The sequence below is a fragment of the Amaranthus tricolor genome, chromosome 17 (genome assembly GCF_026212465.1).
Source record: "Amaranthus tricolor cultivar Red isolate AtriRed21 chromosome 17, ASM2621246v1, whole genome shotgun sequence".
Classification (NCBI taxonomy): domain Eukaryota; kingdom Viridiplantae; phylum Streptophyta; class Magnoliopsida; order Caryophyllales; family Amaranthaceae; genus Amaranthus; species Amaranthus tricolor.
In genome coordinates this window covers 4553815-4573319 of record NC_080063.1, presented here as the reverse complement: position 1 = coordinate 4573319, position 19505 = coordinate 4553815, and the positions used below count along the sequence as shown (strand labels likewise).

Sequence of the window (19505 nt, the reverse complement as noted above, 5' to 3'; positions counted from 1 at the left end):
GTATCTTCATAATTTACAATGATCAATTACATCATAGTTTCTAGAATAATAATTTTTGGTATACTGAGTGATTGTCTCACAACTATCTTTTGTGAGAACCCTTATATTGTTCTCTCACTCTTGTACTTGATGAGTGGTTCTCTATTCTTTCTTCTTAGGGGAGTTTCTATATCAATCACGCATTCTTCCCTATTACGTTATAATAATAATGTTACACATTAAGTAGGGCAAACTTAAATAGCAAATAATGCTAAATGAGTAAAACGGAGCCCAAAAAAAGTATGTAAATAAGATCCTTCACTTTGTAATACCAATGTGTTTCCTTGTGAACTTCTAAACTAGTTCAATTGCAACCATATCAATCATGAATCGAGACAGCGGAATGCAAATCTTTAATAATAGTTTACCAGGTTGAAAGTTACAAGTTACAACCCTCAGCTGATAGAGTTACAAGGTCGAAAAATCAGTTTAACTATAGCACAGTTGCAAATGTACTTCTACTGTCTACAACTCAATCTCATGAATTTTATGTCTTCAATCAGACGGTGTAGCGCTTGCCATGAAGAACCCTCTTCCCTCACTGCTTGAGCAGCCAATTTAGACAAACGGTTTGCCCTCTGCGAAACCGCCTCCCTATGTCCCTCCATAAGATCCCTCACTTGATTCTCGATCACAACCCTGTCACATACATCTTTCATGTCAATTCCAATCTTCCAAACATCTCCTACAAACCTACTGATCACCAGTTGATCGATACCATTAGGCCAACAGAGCATTGGCACTCCTTCCACTATACTCTCCAATGTAGAGTTCCACCCACTATGAGTCAAAAACCCACCAATAGCAGAGTGTGCCAGAACCTCTTCCTGTGGAGCCCATTTAACAATGAACCCCCTTTCTTGTGTAGCTTTTAAAATCTCTGCTGGGACTTGCAGGGAACTCTCTTCACACCCATCTTCGACTCCAACGATGGAGCCTGGTCGTCTAACCCAAAGAAATCGAATCCCACTGTTTACCAAACCAAACGAAAACTCCAATACCTGGTCTATTGTAAGGGACACAATGCTGCCAAAACTAACAAAGATCACAGATTTTGAGGGTTGATCATCAAGCCATGCTATGCAGCTTCTGTCTTCTTCCCATAAACTGTTGGATGAGACTAGTTGTTCGGCTTCAGGTTGCTGTTTGGTTCGGGAATGCAGGTGGATTGGACCGATAGTGTAGAGGTTTGGACAAAGAGAACGAAGTTCAGTAAGTAGAGGCTGTTCTAAATCATCAAAAGTATTGAGTATATGGCCTTGTGCATTTGGCAAGTCTCGGCACTCTCGAAGGACTAGCTGGACATAAGGGTGCGTTAAGTCATCAGTCCGACAAATACTTGGAAGATCACACCACCTTAATGTGGTCGTTTCTGTGCCAGGGATGTTACTTACAGACTCTTTCAGGTCCTTTCCTACACCATGGAAGTTGGTCATTATCTAAAGTCACTTTTTCTAGAAATTTTTGGAGATTATAGCATATGCAAATAATAAATTGATGATATAGCAAATTTACTTATCATGTAAGACAGTCTCACCATAAGACAATTTTCAACTGGACTAAGTAGTCCAAGTAAATTGATTAAAAATATCTATTTTTGAACTTAAAATGGTCACTTTTATAATTTAATGCTTAACACGTCTTTTTATATGTTAAAATTTATGCTTTAGATACTAAAGTACTCACTATATGGACGTGTGTCACTATTAAATGATATCATACAAGAATTGCTCTTTTTGAAAAGCAAAAAAAGTAGTTTGAAAAAAATGTATTATAGTGCAAGGAAATCAAATATTATCCTGAAGTGTGAAATACTAAAAGTACGACCAACTCATCTAAATTTAAGTGATGTTAATTGATACCATTGATGTGAAACAAAAGTATGAGGCAAAGGTGTCCAACTCATGAAATTTCAATCGACTCGAAACAGACAGGCATAGAATAAAATCATTTAAGCCTAAATTTTATCCACCGCTATTACTCTCCTTTAGCCTATCTCTTCAAAAAAAAAAAGTGTAAATGTGGAAAATAACTATATGTGATTCTATATCGAAGAATTAGTGTGAGGTTGACTAACATATACTTGATGAACTACTCTTTCTAACACTAATTGGTTTTAACATGAACCTCGTTGTGTTTATTGTCGAGTCAAGTAGTCAACTATTCTTTTGTGTACAAGCCTAAATTTATCATAGTATTTTCAAAGTTGACAGTTTTTGATCAACTAAAAAAAAAAAAAAAAAAAAAAAAATCAGCCTTCCCCAGAAAAACTACTAGATGATATTTCTAACACCAATTAATTTTAAGATAAAATTTCATCAAATTTATTTTAAATCAAATTTCCTCATATATAAATCTTGTATACAAGCCTAAAATTATATTCCCAATTGACAACTTCTAGTCAAAGTATTTCAATTACTACTAGTCTACAGTACTAGTACTACTTCAAAATTAATTACTCGTATCTACCAAACATAAAAAAGTCAAATAACACTAAAAGTAAAAATGCATTGACTGTCAATATTCTGGTGTACAGAGAATCATACAAAATTAAATTAAATTATATTTACAATAATTGAGATTAAGAAATGAGTTTACCTTTGCTAATAGGAATTTGACCAGAATCAACAAGCTTAGGAACAAAAAAACAGCTGGCCCAAATGCAACAAGGACCCAACGTCGAAAAATAAACAACAGGAATCCCTAACTCTTGAGCTTTCTTTCCCACCGCAGTTAAAACTCCATCAACAATCAAGCATGTCACCGACGTCGGAGATTCCATGAACTTCGGCAGCGCACTAATAACCTCAGCCTCAAACATCGCCACCATACCGCAAAACTTCGCCGGAGGTCGAGGTTCATCGTCGGATATTCCATCGGGAAAATCGCAAAACCTAATTCCAGGAAACCGAGATGGAAGGTCCGGGAGACGTCGATGAACGAATTCGGCATTAACGAAGGTGATTTTGAGATTCTCAGAACAGAGAGAAAGAAGATGAGCGAGCTTTAGGAAGGCATTAATGGGACCTTGTAATGGTAAAGGGAGAAGTAATACAGAAGGAGAAGGTTCTCTTGCTTGAAGTTGTTCCGCCATTATTGTTATCTGTAATGGTCCAAAGATTAGGTGACAACAATATGAGTTGTAATAACGAAACAGGTATTGAATTGAACAGTGTTGATTAAGATAAGTTTTATAAATTTGATTTTAGGTAAGATTTAGTTCATTAATGTTGATTTTGTATGAGAATTGAGAGTAGAGATGGAATATTTTAATGCAATTAGGTAATGGTAAATTTCATTAATGTCTTGACAATGACCTAACACAATTGACTATTGAGTATTGAGTCTGATTAGTCATAAAATAAAACATTATAGCCTAGTGCCTACTAAAGCCTACTCCCTTCTCTTCACGCCTTAATATAAATATAAATATGTATATCTAATTTATAAATGCAAAAATTATAAAAATAAAAACTACCTAATTTATTGATCTATATGCGAAAAACTACCTTATGTATTTTTTTTATTTTTTTTTTGCAAAAACTACCTAATAAGTTTATCTGCAAATGACTACTACTTAACAGAAAACCTTAATTAACCGTTAGGTTTGAGGGTTTGACCAATTTGAGAGGTTAAGTTGCCTAGGTGGCAGTATCTCATTGGTCCTCGTATTTTTAAATAAGTACTTGTTTCGACCGGGTTTTCGAAACAGTTACACTATAAGTATATTCGCAACGTCTATTTTTTGAAAAAATATCATTATGATGGGTAAAAACGACGTTAAATATCTTTTCGGTTTACGTTTCAGAAAATAGACGAATAAGTACTTGTTTCGAATGGATTTTTGAAAGAGTTACCACAGAAGAATAAAAACGACGTCCATTTTTGAAAAAATATCCTTATGATGGGTTAAAAATGACGTTAAATATTTTTCGGTTTACGTATCGAAAATAGGTCAATAAGTACTTGTTTCGACCAGATTTTCGAAAGATCGCGACGTTTGTTTTTTGAAAAAAATCATTATGATGGGCAAAAATGACGTCAAATATCTTTTATTTTTATTTTGTTAAGTTATGTGTTTTAATTTTTAATAATTTAAAAATACGAGGACCAATGAGATACTGCCACATAGACAACTTAACCTCTCAAATTAGTCAAGCCCTCAAACTTAACAGTCAATTAACGTTTTCCGTTAAGTCGTAGTCATTTGCAGAGATGAATATCACATTAGGTAGTTTTTTGAAAAAAACATATAAGGTAGTTTTTTGTAAATAGACTTATAGATTATGTAGTTTCTTATAATTTTTTCTTTATAAAAATATACTTCGAAACAAATCAGATAAAATTATATAATTTTAACTTTTTTATATCCATAAAAATTATATTTTAAATTTCTCTCTTTACATATAAAATATTTCAAATGTAATCAATAATATAAAACGGATGGGTAATAAAGAGTAACAGTAATTTTCAAATAATATTCAATGAAAGTATAAAAAACTGAAGTAAAATACTCACACTGTTACATGAGTTAATTTGTTTGTTGTTTATTTAAAGAATTTTTCATTTTTTATCACAAATTTTGGATGTATTTTAGTTTTGTTAATTCTCATTTTAATATTTTTAATGTTTATGGTCTCACAAATTAACACTAATTTTGTTTTTTAATTTTATATTGCTTATGGTCCTATACGTTTCTTACTAATTTTGTTTAAGGGAAAATTGTCAAAAAGTATCTAATAATTTTTTTTTTCCAAAAGTATATAATAAAAAAGCTTTGCCGAAAAATACCTAACAAAATTTTTTCTTTTCTAAAGAGTACCAAGTAACGTTTTCCTTTAGTATACCGTCAAATATGACAGTGACGAGTCAAAATCGAAAAATCTTCTTCCTCATCTTTAATTTCTTTTTCAATTTAATTTCGATTTTAAGTAAAAAGTAGAAGAAGAAGACGGTGAGAAAATTAAATTGAAAAAGAAATTGAAGATGAGGAAGAAATATTTTCGATTTTGACCAATCAATCGTTATATTTGACGGTCAACTAAAAGAAACCATTAGTTGGTACTCTTTGAAAAAAAAAATTTTATTAGGTATTTTTTGAAAAAACATTTTAATTAAAACTTTTTGAAATTTTTTTTATTAGGTGCTTTTTGACACTTTTTCCTTTATTTAATTATTTTTTAATAGTTATTTTCCCCATTAGTTTTCCACTAACTTTATTTTAGTATTTTTTTAATATTTATGATTTTCGTTTTTCCTTCATTAAATTTATTATCCAATACTCCCTCTGATTGTGCCTACTTGATTATTATTTACTTATCACTCTTAATATATATTTTATTTTTGATATAGTCTAGTGCAAATTTTATTAAAATATAGTCTAGAAACACAAGAGTTGTGAAAATGAACTAAACTGACTTTGACTGAGTATGAAATTAAGTAAACGAAACGGTAGTCAGCGTACTCGGGTAGTGTAGATGTAGAGTAAAAAGGAACTGAATTAAAATACAAGGGTGAAAGAGGGGGTTTACGATTTCAACGGTCTACATGAAAATATTGGCTGTTAGGAAGATTGCTGAAGTAAGCATTAAAAGAATCAAGTATGGTTGAAGTTGAATGTTACACAGCTACAAGATACAGATGAAATCAGCTCCTGATTGTACAATATACACAAGGTTACCCAACAAAAACAAAGCAAATGATTGGACCCGAAATTTCTAAGTACATCATTCACATAAGATTGCGATTGTTCATAAAATTTTGGGAACTAGACACCCGCAAATGAGCATTGATTTCCTTTCCCCATCTCAATCCAAACTATCCTTCCTCGGTTGTATTCTCTTGCTGAATATACGTGGGCGGAAATCAGAGATTTGAACAAGTAGAGAACTTGATGTTATAACTTGATTTGCTTTCTTCATCCAAGTGACTCAAGTCAAAATGTTGAGGAAATAAAAATCCGAGCAGAAGAATCACAAATCTCCTGAGCATGCACTGACGCGGATATGTATTCCAGAGAGCTTGAACAAACATTATATGTTTGTACACTGTTCTATTGTATGAAGAACACTAACGGCTGTCTCCACTCCCGGCACGTAATGATTCAGCTCGGCAAATGTCTCCACGGCAAAGTGGACATACCCTGAGCAATCAGAAATATGGTATGAAATCCAAAACCCGGTCAAATGTATAGATTTCAAGAGTATTTAAGCTGATGATTGCACATTATTGTGGGAGAAAGCAATCTCAGATAGTAGTAATGAATATAGCAGTAAACGGTAAGCAACAAGAATGAGCAACAGAGAAAATTATTCTCATTGATCTCTTATATAGAGCATGATCTTGCATATGAAAGTAACAAAAACAGAGTACCCAACACAAGCAGTCCTCAAATGTGACAAGAAGCAAAAAGTATAAATGAAGCCTCATAATATCTTGTAATTATGATTAGCCTAAGACTGATAGCTCCAACAAATTTGAAAGTTTGAAAATTTGCTCGTCCACTCTTTTGTATTTTTTCAAGCAACGCACTCATATTTACTTCATATGGTTGAATTTAACAATTTTGACTCAAGCTCAAGGATAGCACCCCCATCACATGCATCCACTCATGTCTAAGTTTTGAACACTGTCAGAAAAGAAGGGTCCAAACAAGAATTATTATTCAGCTCAGGCATCTTGTGGGTCAGCAAGAGTAGAGGGAATACCAGATTAAATAATGTTCTCAATTTGCTCATACCAGTATCTGGGTCGATCTAGTCAAGCTAGCTAGCATTTTCTTTCTTCCCCCTTCCACCCTACTGTATCATTTTTAGCGTTCCTGTTCAATTTATACAAGTACCTGGGTCAATCTAGACATGGAAAAAACACGGTCAATTTGCCAAAACGGTCGTGGTGTTGCGGAAAAAAAGCCCTAATAGCATTATGTTATCCTAGTCTAATTAAATTAATCTACTATAAAAAGGCCCATTAGCCATCAGATTATTTTGTAAAATTTCACAGGATGCAGAAAGCTTGCACATCCGAGTTGTAAGTAGGGTTACAAGAAACTCTATCCTCAATTACAATCATAGTTATCTCCATCTCACTATAAGATCTCTAAAGCGCTTCAAGGTTTTTCCATTTAGAAAAAAGAAATTCTTTTTTGGGGAAGGCTTTCAATTGTAGTCTAGTTGGTTAGGATAATCGACTATCACTTGAGGTTCATGTAGTTGGAATAATCATTCACTCATGTGAGTAGTTCATCGGGAGATATTATGTGAAGCAGAGAAATAAAAGGGAATGCCGAAACAATGTAGCTGAGAATTAAGGAAATAATCATTAAACAAAATTTGTACATCATTGTTTTCAAGGGACGGGTTTAGTAATCTAAGACGTGGATAAGGCGCCGCCAACTGCCCCTATCCCTAGTCAGGTCCTTGGAGAGGCGAAGTTCATGCATGTCATTTTTAATCTGTTACTCCCATGTTCTCCTAGGTCTTCCTCGACTTCTCTTGCCCTCCACTATGATGCATCCAATCCTTCTTACTGGGGCGTCAAGTGTCTTTCTCTGCACATTCCCAAACCATCTCGACCTGTTCTCCCGCATCTTTGCGGAGAGAGGTGCAACCCGTGACTTCTCTCTAAACTCCTGGTTTCTTATCCTATCCATCATAATATTAACACACATCCACCTCAGCACACGCATTTCTATTACTTTCATCCGTTGTTCGTAAACCTTCTTTACGGGCCAACATTCTGTCCCATACAACAATGCCGACCTAATTGCAACGGGGTAAAATTTACCTTTTAATCTCCTCGTGAACTTTTTATCACAAAGCACCCCGGTTGCTGCTCGCCACTTAAGCCAACCCGCTTGTATACAATTAGTAACGTCTCCATCAATCTCCCCATTACTCTGAATCACGGATCCCAAATATTTGAACTTGGACGTACATGCAACAACTTCTCCCCCTATGGTCACCTCTGGCTCCCCTATCGATTTCGTCCATTGAAATTGCATCTCAAGTATTCTGTCTTCATACGGCTTATGCGCAACCCCTTACGCTCTAAGGCTTCCCTCCACTCTTCCAATTTACTATTAGCCTCCTCCTTGGATTTTGCGACCAAAACTATATCGTCGGCGTAAAGCATGCACCATGGTACGGTTTCCCAGATGGATTTAAAGATTTTCTCTATAATGATTGTAAAAAGGAAAGGACTTAGTGCTGATCTCTGATGTAGTCCCACTTTAATTGGGAAAGACTCTGTCATACCCACCGGTGTATGTATGTTAGTCATCACTCTGTCATACATGTCCTGTATTATCTTAATCTTAATGTACCTTCGTCAAATACCTCTATTCTTGAGGCTATCCCAAACGATGCTTTGTGGTATGCTATCGTACGCTTACTCCAGGTCAATGACCCCAGATGCAAATCCTTCTTTTGCTCCCTATACTTTTCCATCTATCTACTCAAAAGATGGATTGCCTCGGTAGTTGATATTCCCGGCATGAATCCGAATTGGTTCTCTCTAATTACCGTCTCTTGTCTAATTCTTTTCTCGATCACTCTTTCCCACAGTTTCAGAATGTGGCTTAGAAGTTGTTCCAGCATACTTGTGCATCACCCTTGTTTTTAAACAGTGGGATAAGTGTGCTAACCCTCCATTCTTCTGGCATCTTACTAGACCTCAAGATGACATTAAAGAAGTTAGTAAGCCACTGAATTCCCTCCTCTCCTAAACCCCTCCACGCCTCAATCAGAATGTTATCAGGTCCAACTGCCTTTAATCCCCCCATTTTGTGAAAGATTCTCCTACTTCCGTCGTGGTAATATCAATAATCGATTCATGATCCTATGTTTTTTGGAAGTCTGAAGTTTGTCGAATTTTCTCCTTTAAATCCCTAGTCTCATTGAGCAGTCGGGAAAAAATATTGATGCCATCTCATCTTGATGTCCTTTTGTCTAAAGAGTACTCGTCCACCTTCATCCTTAATGAACTTCACTATCTCTAAGTCCTTCTGCCTAGATCTTGCTTTTGTCAACTTAAAAAAATACTTCTCCCCCTCTTTGGTATCAAGCTTTTGATACAAGGCTTCAAATGCGCGATCTTTTGCCTCCGTTACTGCTTTCTTTGCCGCCCATTCTGCTTCTTTATACCTCTCCTTCTTATGTGTCCTATCCTTCTCCTCCGTGCAAGCCATGAACTCCTTGAATCTCCTGTTTTTGTCCTTTATCTTCTTTTGCACTTCTTCGTTCCACCACCACGACTCTTTGTACACCTTTGGTTTCCCCGTCGACACCCCAAATGTCTCTTTTGCCACCTTTCGAATGGTTTCCACCATAGTCGCCCACATTTGATTTGCATCGTCTAATATACTTGGGTAGCCCGACGTCTTAATCTTGTTTGTCACGGTAGCGAACATATCCCTTTAAGTCTACCCCACATGATCATTTGCCTAACCTTTATCTTCTCCTCGGTAATCTTTCTCCTCATATGAAACACTAGTACTAATAACCTATGTTGGGTGGGCATCTCTGTACCCAGCACGACCTTAAAGTCCAGATACGAGCTCCGATCAACCTTCTGTACTAAACAGTAGTCAATTTGGGTTGCATGCCCACCACTCTTGTACTTAATCAAGTGCTCATCCTTCTTTCTAAAGATCGAGTTTGCTATAAACAACTCCTTTGCAAACGCAAACTCAAGCAAGATCTCTCCACTCTCGTTTCTTACACCATAACCAAACCCGCCATGAACCGACTTATAATTAACTGCCTCCTTACCTATGTGTCCATTGAAGTCTCCACCTATAAAAACGTTTTCATAAGGAAGGATGGTATCTATAAGGTCACCCAGGTTATCCCAAAATTCACGTTTGACTTCCTCATCTAGCCCAACTTGCGGCCCATACGCACTAATGATCGATATGACCTCTTCTCCCACTACTATTGTAACTAGCAAAATCCTATCATTGCACCTCCTAACTTCTACCACTTTCTTTAGAATATCATTAGCTACAAGAATACTGACTCCACTTTGCTTTCCATCCAAACCTGCATACCATAGCTTATAACCCTTTAAAACACTTGCTTTTTGCCCCTTCCACCTAGATTCCTAAACGCAAGCCACTTGAATCTTGTATTTAGAAAGTTCAGTCGCCAACTCCAACAACTTGGCTTGTAGCGTGCCTATGTTCCAAGTCCCCACTCTTAGTTCAACATCCTGCTTACGTTCCCCCCCCCCCCTCCTTGGAGCTGACCTTAGGTTACCATTAGTCTGCCTTAACTATATACTCGACTAACCTTGAACCAAACCAGACGTCAAAGGACGGTGACGCCGTAAACTCAAACACAAATAAGCCAAGACCCCACAAAGGTTAGAACAGAGACACACACTAAAAAGATAACTAACAATAAATAAAGGTATAGGTAGAAATAAACACACTCTGCTTAGATTGAGAATTCGTTAGGAAAAAACTAATTACTAACGATTAACACAAACAAAAATAATAATTAAGATCCAAATGCAAACAATCAAACTAAAATTATTCCAACAAATTAAGGGAACGAAACCAAGAAAGCTTTTCTTTTTCCGTCTAGATTTCCATTTGGAAACTAAGATTTGAACCAATTTTATCAAAAACAAGAGCAACACACGTACACGTTCTAGGACACTTAAACCCTTGCTACAACTTCTCCCCATAAAAGCTTGCTTTTTAACACAATGACTCCAAACACACGTCATTAAAAAGTTAAAACACAAAATGCTAAATTCCAATGAGCATCATATAATATGTGCACTTGGTCAATGGGTAGGGCAAGGCGAGGGGAGTGAGATGTGGGACAGGTAATTGTGTGGGCCAGCTTGAAGGTTAGGGGTAATTTGTGGATCAAGAGGGTCATGGCCTGGAGCAGGTCACTAGTCAATCTCACCAAGATCTTCACGAATCGTCAAAGACATTGTCAAATTTAGAAAAACGTAAATGCATCATTGCTCTTTCGCTCACTAGCTTCCTTGTTTACCGAATCAACAAAATGCAAATTATTGCACAACAACCAAAAATTATCATAGGAAGGTGAGCAACACAGGTAAAGAAATCTAAAATTGATAATTTCAGAAAATAACACTGTTGAAGAGATGAAAATAGACTTTGACCCTTTTATTCAAATGAATTTGAGAGTAATTAGGAGGATCAGTCAGAATTGAGAGATCAAAACATATGGTTTTCAAGATCAAAAATTTCGACCTGAACAAGAACCACAACAGATAATTGATTTCATAGATATTCTTTTGTGTATGTGTTGATTCATTTTCCATTTATTTACTACTTACATGCTGTATTCCTTTTTTACTTGGGAGTAATTTTAACTAACCTAATCAAAAGCCATCCTTCCCCTTTCTCTCTTCCCCCCACCCCTCCCCAAAAAAAAACAAAACCCATTAATTCGAACTCACATTGCTCAATAACTTCCTTGGTACACAAATAAATGCAACACATATGTTTTGATGGTCAAACTTCACAAATTCCAACTGTTGTTTACAAAAGTAACATATGAAACTTTGTCGAGTGCAACTTGTTAAATTGGTTCTACTTGTAGTTTCGAACTATTAAGTTTGTATAATTTTACAGCTATGAAACTGAAGATATTACTTATTCAAGTGTGTGTGCAATGGAGACAATTATGAGGCAAGTGTTACATTCATTTAAAGAAACAAGTATTATGCTAGTTAACTTACAATATTCTATAAAAACTTTCCAACTAGGAAATTGTTGCAAAGAGCCACAGGCCCACAGCCATGCTTACTTGCTTCAGAAATTAAATTAGAAGAGGGTAAAATTATGTGTATAAAAAGCTTACCTATGAACTTCCTTAAGCCACTTGTCAATGCACTTCTTATGAAACTCATGATGGCAAGGCAGTATGCGCATCTCATCACTTTCCTCGTACTCCAATAGACATATGTAACATCTGTGATCAATAAGTCAAATTTCAGGTTACTCCATTGCCAAAGCAGTCAGAGCTTATATGCCAACTTCTGCAGTGAAAACTACGTTGTAATTACTAAGTGAGAATGCATGAACTAAAGTGGCATAATACTCCCCCCGTCTCTCTCAATTTGCCCTACCTTCAATTTTAGTTTGTCCCAATGAATTTGCCTCATTATAATATTGGGACATGACCACCACTTTTATAACATCTTTACCCTCTATATTCTCTCTCTTATTTACCCAATTAACTCACAAAAGGACAAAAAGCTACCCACCCAACCCAATTCCCTAAACTTGATGCCATCCCCCCACGGTGTAACATCAGGGGGACAGAGAACTATATATTTCTGAGCGGCATTTACAATTAATACCAGATGAAAGTATGTATAAATGAGCAATGAGATCCATAACAACCTCAAACCTACATCTTAAGGGAAGAACAGTTTTGTCTTTGTCTTCTACATCAAATAAAATGAAAGCCTTCATGAGTTAAACAATCACCAACGTACAGTTTAAAAACAGAAAAATATGCTGAAGTCACTTTCCACAATAAGGGTAGTCACTAGTCAGCAATCCCTAGGTTCTATAGCTTAGAAACTGTATAGACCTTATTCCTTCATGCACATATGACATAACTAGTTCAAACAACAATATGAAATGCACCCAGTCAGCTATTTAATCATACGAATATACTTTACCTAGATAAAGACATAATTGAGTAACTGACACAAGTGGTAACATTGTTATAGAGTAAAACAATGCAACATAGTATTCACGGCGCCTTCTCCATCATGCAAATTGGTACTCTGGGACCTGGGTTATTTAATCAACCTGCTTCATGATGGATGCAGAAAGCTAAAATAAAGACAACTTACTGTGCAACCTCCTCGTTCTGAAACTTTGTTGACTTTGTGTATGCTTTTACAGGCAAGGATTCTACAACCTCATTGGGTGCTGGAACTGATCCAATAGATGATACAGAGGGTCGAGACGATAACACCACTGATTGCTGGTGAATTTCATCCAGAACCTAACATATAATGTTCAAAATAAAAATCAACTTTGAAATGGCAATTGAGTGTAAATAGCAAGCCCTCAGTGCTCAAAAGAAAGAACCAAAATGTAATCTAACCATACCTCAAACAGAGCCTCAGCTAGCATAACGATTCTCGATATACTAGCTCGAGCACCACCATCATTATTTGTATTAGAGTCTCTGGAACTGATGCGACATGAGCAATGGCCATTCTGATGCTGTCCTGACAGAATACAATAACTCTCATGCGCTGATAGATTCTCAAAACGGCTTCCCAAACGCTGAAGAGCACGTACCTGGATATACAGATGTCATTAAGGTTCGCAAGAGAATATATCGATTCATATTTAAGAGACCACAATGAAGTTAACGTTATTCTGGTTGACTTAAAAAAGACCACGTGTTTCTAGGTATTATCAAAATACTCCATCCCTAAAATTGAAAATTATAATCCAACTACATGTCGGAACAGCTGGCATTCATATGAGATTTTACTAAAGTGAAAAATAAATAATATTCGTATATTGCTATGTTGATTAATCTATGAAAAAGGATAGGCCTTTAGTTAAATCAGTATCATTAAATCATGATCTAATGGTATCTTGGACAGTGCACCGAAAACTAAAACCAAACAAAAGTTGTGAACATTGCAAAGACTTTACTACAAGGTTTCACTTAATTAAGCAAAAACTTCCAATACTTGAGCTGTTGAGCATATTGATAAGAGAAGTCATATGGGTTGCTTCTAGCAAAAAAATATACACAGACCTGAGACCTTATTCTTCTACGTCGTTCCAAGAAAGTTGATCTATTCTCTAGTAAATCATGATTTCTGCCTTCTCTAAGGTGTGACACATTGATGTCATTATTTTGACTAGTATAATAAGAGTGATGCATGCCAGACAGCGGATAAGGAGAAGACATCAGAGAGTCAACAGCATTTCCTTCAGGAGCAGCGACCCTGTCTTGCTGCAAAGGAGAAAGAGTCATGTCTGAAAAAGATGGTCTCCGTAGAACCCTATCACGAAGCCTTCCAACACTCAAGGTTCTACTAAAACGAACATTCCTGTCTGCTTGTTCTCGGGCACCATTTCGATGGTCGACAGTTCTCCTGTTCAACCCTTCCACATCTATATGACTTCCAAGAGAGACATCGGGGTTATTCACCAAATTTTGTGCAGAGAGGACCTGGTTATCTTGCAAGGAACCAGACAAAGTAGAACTTGCATGAAGCTGGACCAAATTTACAGATGAATTACCATGTGATCCAACCGATGCACTGGTAAGGCGTGAAGAATTCAGACTGCTATTAGTTTGATTTTCATGACTGCTAATCAAGTGATGTGATATTCCAGGCAAGTGATCCCCTTCACCACTTGAAACAGAAAAGTTCATAGGAGAAGAAGGATAATCGCATGATGACCCCACACTAGCAGCTCTACTGAGCCTAAAGCTAACACTACCAGGGACAAAACTGAAGCGAGATAAAAATCGACTTGAATGATTCAAATGTTGGCCAGAGAAGACTTGAGACGAACTTCCATCAGCCCTACTGCCACTGTCTGTTTCATTTCCATGATCCCATTCCCGAAGCTCTATATTAGAAGATACACAAGGCATGTTATCAGGTCCATTAACTTTAGATGTTTGGTAACAATCCACTTTCACTTCTTGCAATCTTGCCCTACTAACTTCACTGTGATAATCTGATACCTATAGGCAAAATGTCAATACGTTTAAATATGCAACCTCCATTTGAACAAAAACATAATCATACTGAACTGGTTTGCATAGAATGTCAACATCATAGCAGATAAAGTGATAAACTTTGCAAGAAAGTGCACACAAAGGATCTTAGCAAAGAGAACAAGATGGAGTACATGTCACATGCATAGTAACAAATGTAGTGGAAATGTTTGACAAATTATTGGTGCTTATCATCAATACCAATATCAGATTAAGCACAGAACATCAATCAAACCCTTTAAACAAAAACTTGATATCCAGATTGTCAAATAAGTAGTCAATTCTATCTGGGTAAACCATTTGACGATGACATTGCAAGTTGCAACACCTTAACATCAATAAGGATAATAAAGACCCACAATATATACAACCTCTGAAAGTTCAGAAACTTCAATCCAACAAAAAAAACATCCTGTCTAATATAATACATTCAACAATTTGAAACTAATAAATCATAAAGCAACTAACCTGTCACACTAACAGCTGCCAGACTTCAAATAGTAAATTGCAAATCAAACCCACCTTAAAAGTATTGTTTTAGTTAAAATTAACAAGATCATTTCATACAGCATTCTACACTAATGAGTAGCAACTATCAAAATGAAACAGAATAGCATTATCCTCTTTATCCAACCCCCAGCATTTTTCCCCTTAGACCTTCATCTATGGCACACAATAGCAAGTAAAAGTGGAAAATCACTCAGTACGATAAACCAAAATTCTAGCCATTTTCAGCAAAATTGGCATCAAATGTGCCTAAGAAAACATAACATACACATGACCACATGAATTACAGAATCAGCTCCCAAATTAGTTCTAACACACATAAAATGGTAAAAAGGTTCATTAATACAAAACCCTAATTCTAAAAAACCAAATACCAAATACTAGTATGATTAGTTTTTTTAAATGTAATACCTGATCATCATCGCCGTCGTCAGAGTCGTAAGCTCGGGATGACGATCCGAGACATGTGGAGCTAAAAACTCCTCGTTTCTTGATCCTACTTCCAGTTGAAGTAGAAAATGCCGATGAAAACGAGGACGTGGAAGAACCAGAGGACGCCGAACCACCCTCAACACGATGCGTTTTGCTGCTCCCGGATCCCATCTTTCGTCAATCACAACAATGTAATTGTCAAATATATCATTCTATGCTCAACATGCAAAAATTATCCACAGAAGTCAGATCTAGTAATGAAAAGCAACGAATACTAAGTATACTACCACAAATTCGCTTGAAAATGGCGTCAATTAATTGATAATAATGTCAAAATTATAATTGGGTGAAAAGAGAGAGAAAGTGGGAAGATGTATGATTGCGTAAAAAGGAGAAGAGTGGTAGGAAAGGAAGAAGGCTTGAAGAAAGCAAAAATGGCGTATTTGATGCCCTATATTTTGGGGAGGGCGGAAATTTCAATTCGATTCTTTCATGGCTTCTGTCGGGAAGTGGGAACCTTGGCTGGCTTGTTATAGTTGTTATAATAATGAGGTGACCGGGTCCAATGCTCTCCTGGATTTTGGACGTTTTGCTCTTGTCCTAAATATCCCACTATCACTTATGCTTTTCAGCCCAACTTCTCCATTTCAAATTTTTATAAGCAAAACTTGTACCTAACAGAGTCTCATACAAGCATATGCGATCAGTAATTGATCTATTTAAGGTTATAATTGATACATTTAAGGTTAAAATTGATTTTATTATAATATATAATTGATCATAATTAATTACTTTAAGGCTAAATTGATCACTTTTAGATTAAAATTGTGTTAAAGCAAGTTCCAATAATCTTAATGATGACGTTAACTTTAAACATATAATCGAACATGCTTTGTCTTGTACTTTAGAGAGGGTCGATAAAGATGTGTCGAATATGGGTGATTTAAGGTTTGGAACGATTGATAAGAGTTGCTTGATCAAAGCAACAAATAAAGAAGCAGACTGTGAGTGGTTCGACCAACCGCTCGATCGAGTAAAGTATTGCTCGACCGGTGGAGCGGTGTTGGCTCGGTCGAGCAAGATGTCCAAAACAAGTCAGTAGCTTCACTGGAAACTCGCTCGACCGAGCGAGGGTAGCGGCTCGGTCGAGCGAGCAGACTACCTTGGATCCTGTCTTTGGTCAGAATTTGTAGTGACTATGCAATAATGTGGTGCATTACTCTATTGTTTATTGTAATGTTTATTGACATGGTAAATTAGATTGTTAATTGGGATGTTACATGTGAGTTTATGGTGATTTATGAGGGAATACTAAGAGTGATGAATATCTTGCCTATGAATAGGATTCATCACTCATAGTAACATTCACCACAAAAACACACATATTGTTGAGAGGGCTACTGCATTGTTAGAAACTTAAGAGTGTTCTTACTTTGCTTTAGTATTTGTGGTCTTGAGAGATTGTTCTCAAGATAAGGGAGGTTTATTATACTTGTAATTGTTGAATTCATTATAATAAACTACATTTGAGGGGGAGGTATTCAAGATACCTCATAAACACTTGTGTTCATCTTTTGCATTAAATTTTTCATTTGTTTTTTCATTGTTGAACCTCTTTAAGACTTTCATTTGTCAAATTGAAATATTTTTATAACAAAGCAGTCATGAACTCTTGATCATTTTCAAGAGCATTCATTGAATCAATTGGCGAAATAACTCGAGATTGACACTTCATCCGCCTTCACATCTAGGGTAAGCAAAAAATACCCCTAAAACTTTATTTCCAAGTCCATTATGAACATAAATTGTTGGGGGAGGAGCAGTACCACTATTATTGACCGATGATTAAAGAGTACAAATACCCTTATGTTCTACTAGAACCATATTGTTGCATCGAATAAGAGTACTTGTACTGTGCAATGTTTTAACACTATTATTGATAATGTTATTGACCATTCATGTGTTGTTTGAAATTCATCTATAGAATAATAACATTTATTACCTTCGTTCTCAAATTGTGAAAAAGAAACATATATATTTAGGTAGAAATTGACCGGTTTAACGTCAAAGTTGAAATTTTTTATTTAATTGATCTATTTAAGGTTTACTTTAAGTTGAAATTGATACCTTTAAAGTCAAAATTCAATTTTTGGCTTTTGGGTCGGCCCATATGAACGGTCTCAATATGAGACCGTCTCACCCAAGTTTTTCTGAAAAACCGATGTATCTGAATTCATACTTATACGTGAAGTAGTTTTATTTAATAGTTTGGGCTGACTCAATTAAAGTCATCTTATGGTGAGACGGCCTGAATAAAGAATTAGTGAATTTTTATTTAATTTTACTATTTTAATTTTTTTGTTTTGAAGGTGTAACAGACTCAAAATTCTTAATTTTAATCATCCGATTAATTATTCCGAATTTTCAATTCAAATCTGTAATCCTTTGATTATCCGTGTCAAACCATCTTTAATTCCTAAATCTTTTCCGATTTTGTAATTTCTTTCAAATATTAAACTTTAAAATAGTATTTTGTTTAAAATCTTTTTATAAGCACTAAAATATTATTTTATTATTTTATAGTAAGAAAAGTAAAATTTTATTATTATATTCAAGGTTTTGTAAAACGTTACTTTTTAACTTTCTTCCTTAAATTAACATTACTACTTAACCTTATAATTTTGATATAATTATTTTATACATAAAAATGAGTCGTATTTTTATTATTAACATTAAGTATAGTTTAAGCAAAATTTTAAATAAACTACATATTTTCATGATCAAATTACCCATTATTTTAAAGTATATTCACTTGTACATACTAGAACAAAATTTTGATGAACCAAAATCCTTTCTATGGTAACCCATTGATAGGTCGTTTTACTACCAAAAATAATTCCTAATTCACCTAACTAGTATAGTTGGGAAAGTAGGGTCGAACCACTGTGGAAGGACAAATGAAGTTACAATTTAAATTAAGTTCACTATTGTTAACGATCAAATGTTGGATTTTTGGTTATCTAAGTAGAACGCAAAAATAAGAGATGAATAGAATTCAATAATTAAAAACCTAGGGCTAAAAGGATCCACTATGCATAGATCATGATTCATGAACAACAATTGGGATAGGAATGAATATAGGCGAAGGAAGATGTTGCTCTCGCAAACAAATTCGACAATTAAACAATAAAACAAGCTATCGCGATTAAAGCTTAATTGTTCAAAGAAGGAAATCGTTCACTCAAACTCGCAACTCTCGCTTATAGAATTGAGCGAATAAAACTTGCAAATTGGCCAAACATGCAATCAATCTAGAACCCATCAATTGAATCACCTAAACAAACCAAATTTAAATCCTAAAATCAAACAAGAATCATGACCTTTTGCATAGTTTCACCAAACCCTAGAAATAAAACTACTCACTAAGCATATTAAAACTAACAAGAGATTCAACAATTAAATTCATGGAGAAAATCAAATTCAAATTTAATGGAAAAACAAACATTCAAAAATAATAATGATAAACAAGAACAAGAGATTGGAATTGAAACTAATACCTTCAATATAATTAAAATTACAATGTTCAAGTGTTGATTAACAATCCCCCATGACAAGTAATGTGCTAAATCTCTTCAATACCTAGCCCTCAAAACAGAGAAAAAAAAAAAACCGTCCTGAAAATTCCCCTCAAAAGCTATTTATATCCTCCTCAAAATAGATCGGAGGATACGGGAAGTTACTAAAAAAAATAACTGCAGTACCCGGCCG

The 19505-nt window shown here is 35.4% G+C and overlaps 2 protein-coding genes across 2 annotated transcripts; both read right to left on the bottom strand.

The window, feature by feature from the left end:
- Positions 1-365: 365 nt before the first annotated feature.
- LOC130804430 (7-deoxyloganetic acid glucosyltransferase-like) lies at positions 366-3322 on the bottom strand. The gene is made up of 2 exons (XM_057668857.1): positions 2638-3322; positions 366-1453 (listed from the first exon to the last, which is right to left on the bottom strand). Exons 1-2 carry the CDS (start codon positions 3131-3133, stop codon positions 498-500), a joined length of 1452 nt encoding a protein of 483 aa, XP_057524840.1. The 5' UTR covers positions 3134-3322; the 3' UTR covers positions 366-497.
- Positions 3323-5583: 2261 nt separating this feature from the next.
- Positions 5584-16356, bottom strand: LOC130804076 (uncharacterized). The gene is made up of 6 exons (XM_057668400.1): positions 15717-16356; positions 13821-14765; positions 13154-13348; positions 12892-13046; positions 11886-11996; positions 5584-6181 (listed from the first exon to the last, which is right to left on the bottom strand). The coding sequence occupies exons 1-6, from the start codon at positions 15906-15908 to the stop codon at positions 6109-6111; spliced, it is 1671 nt and encodes a 556-aa protein (XP_057524383.1). The 5' UTR covers positions 15909-16356; the 3' UTR covers positions 5584-6108.
- Between the last annotated feature and the right edge of the window lie 3149 nt (positions 16357-19505).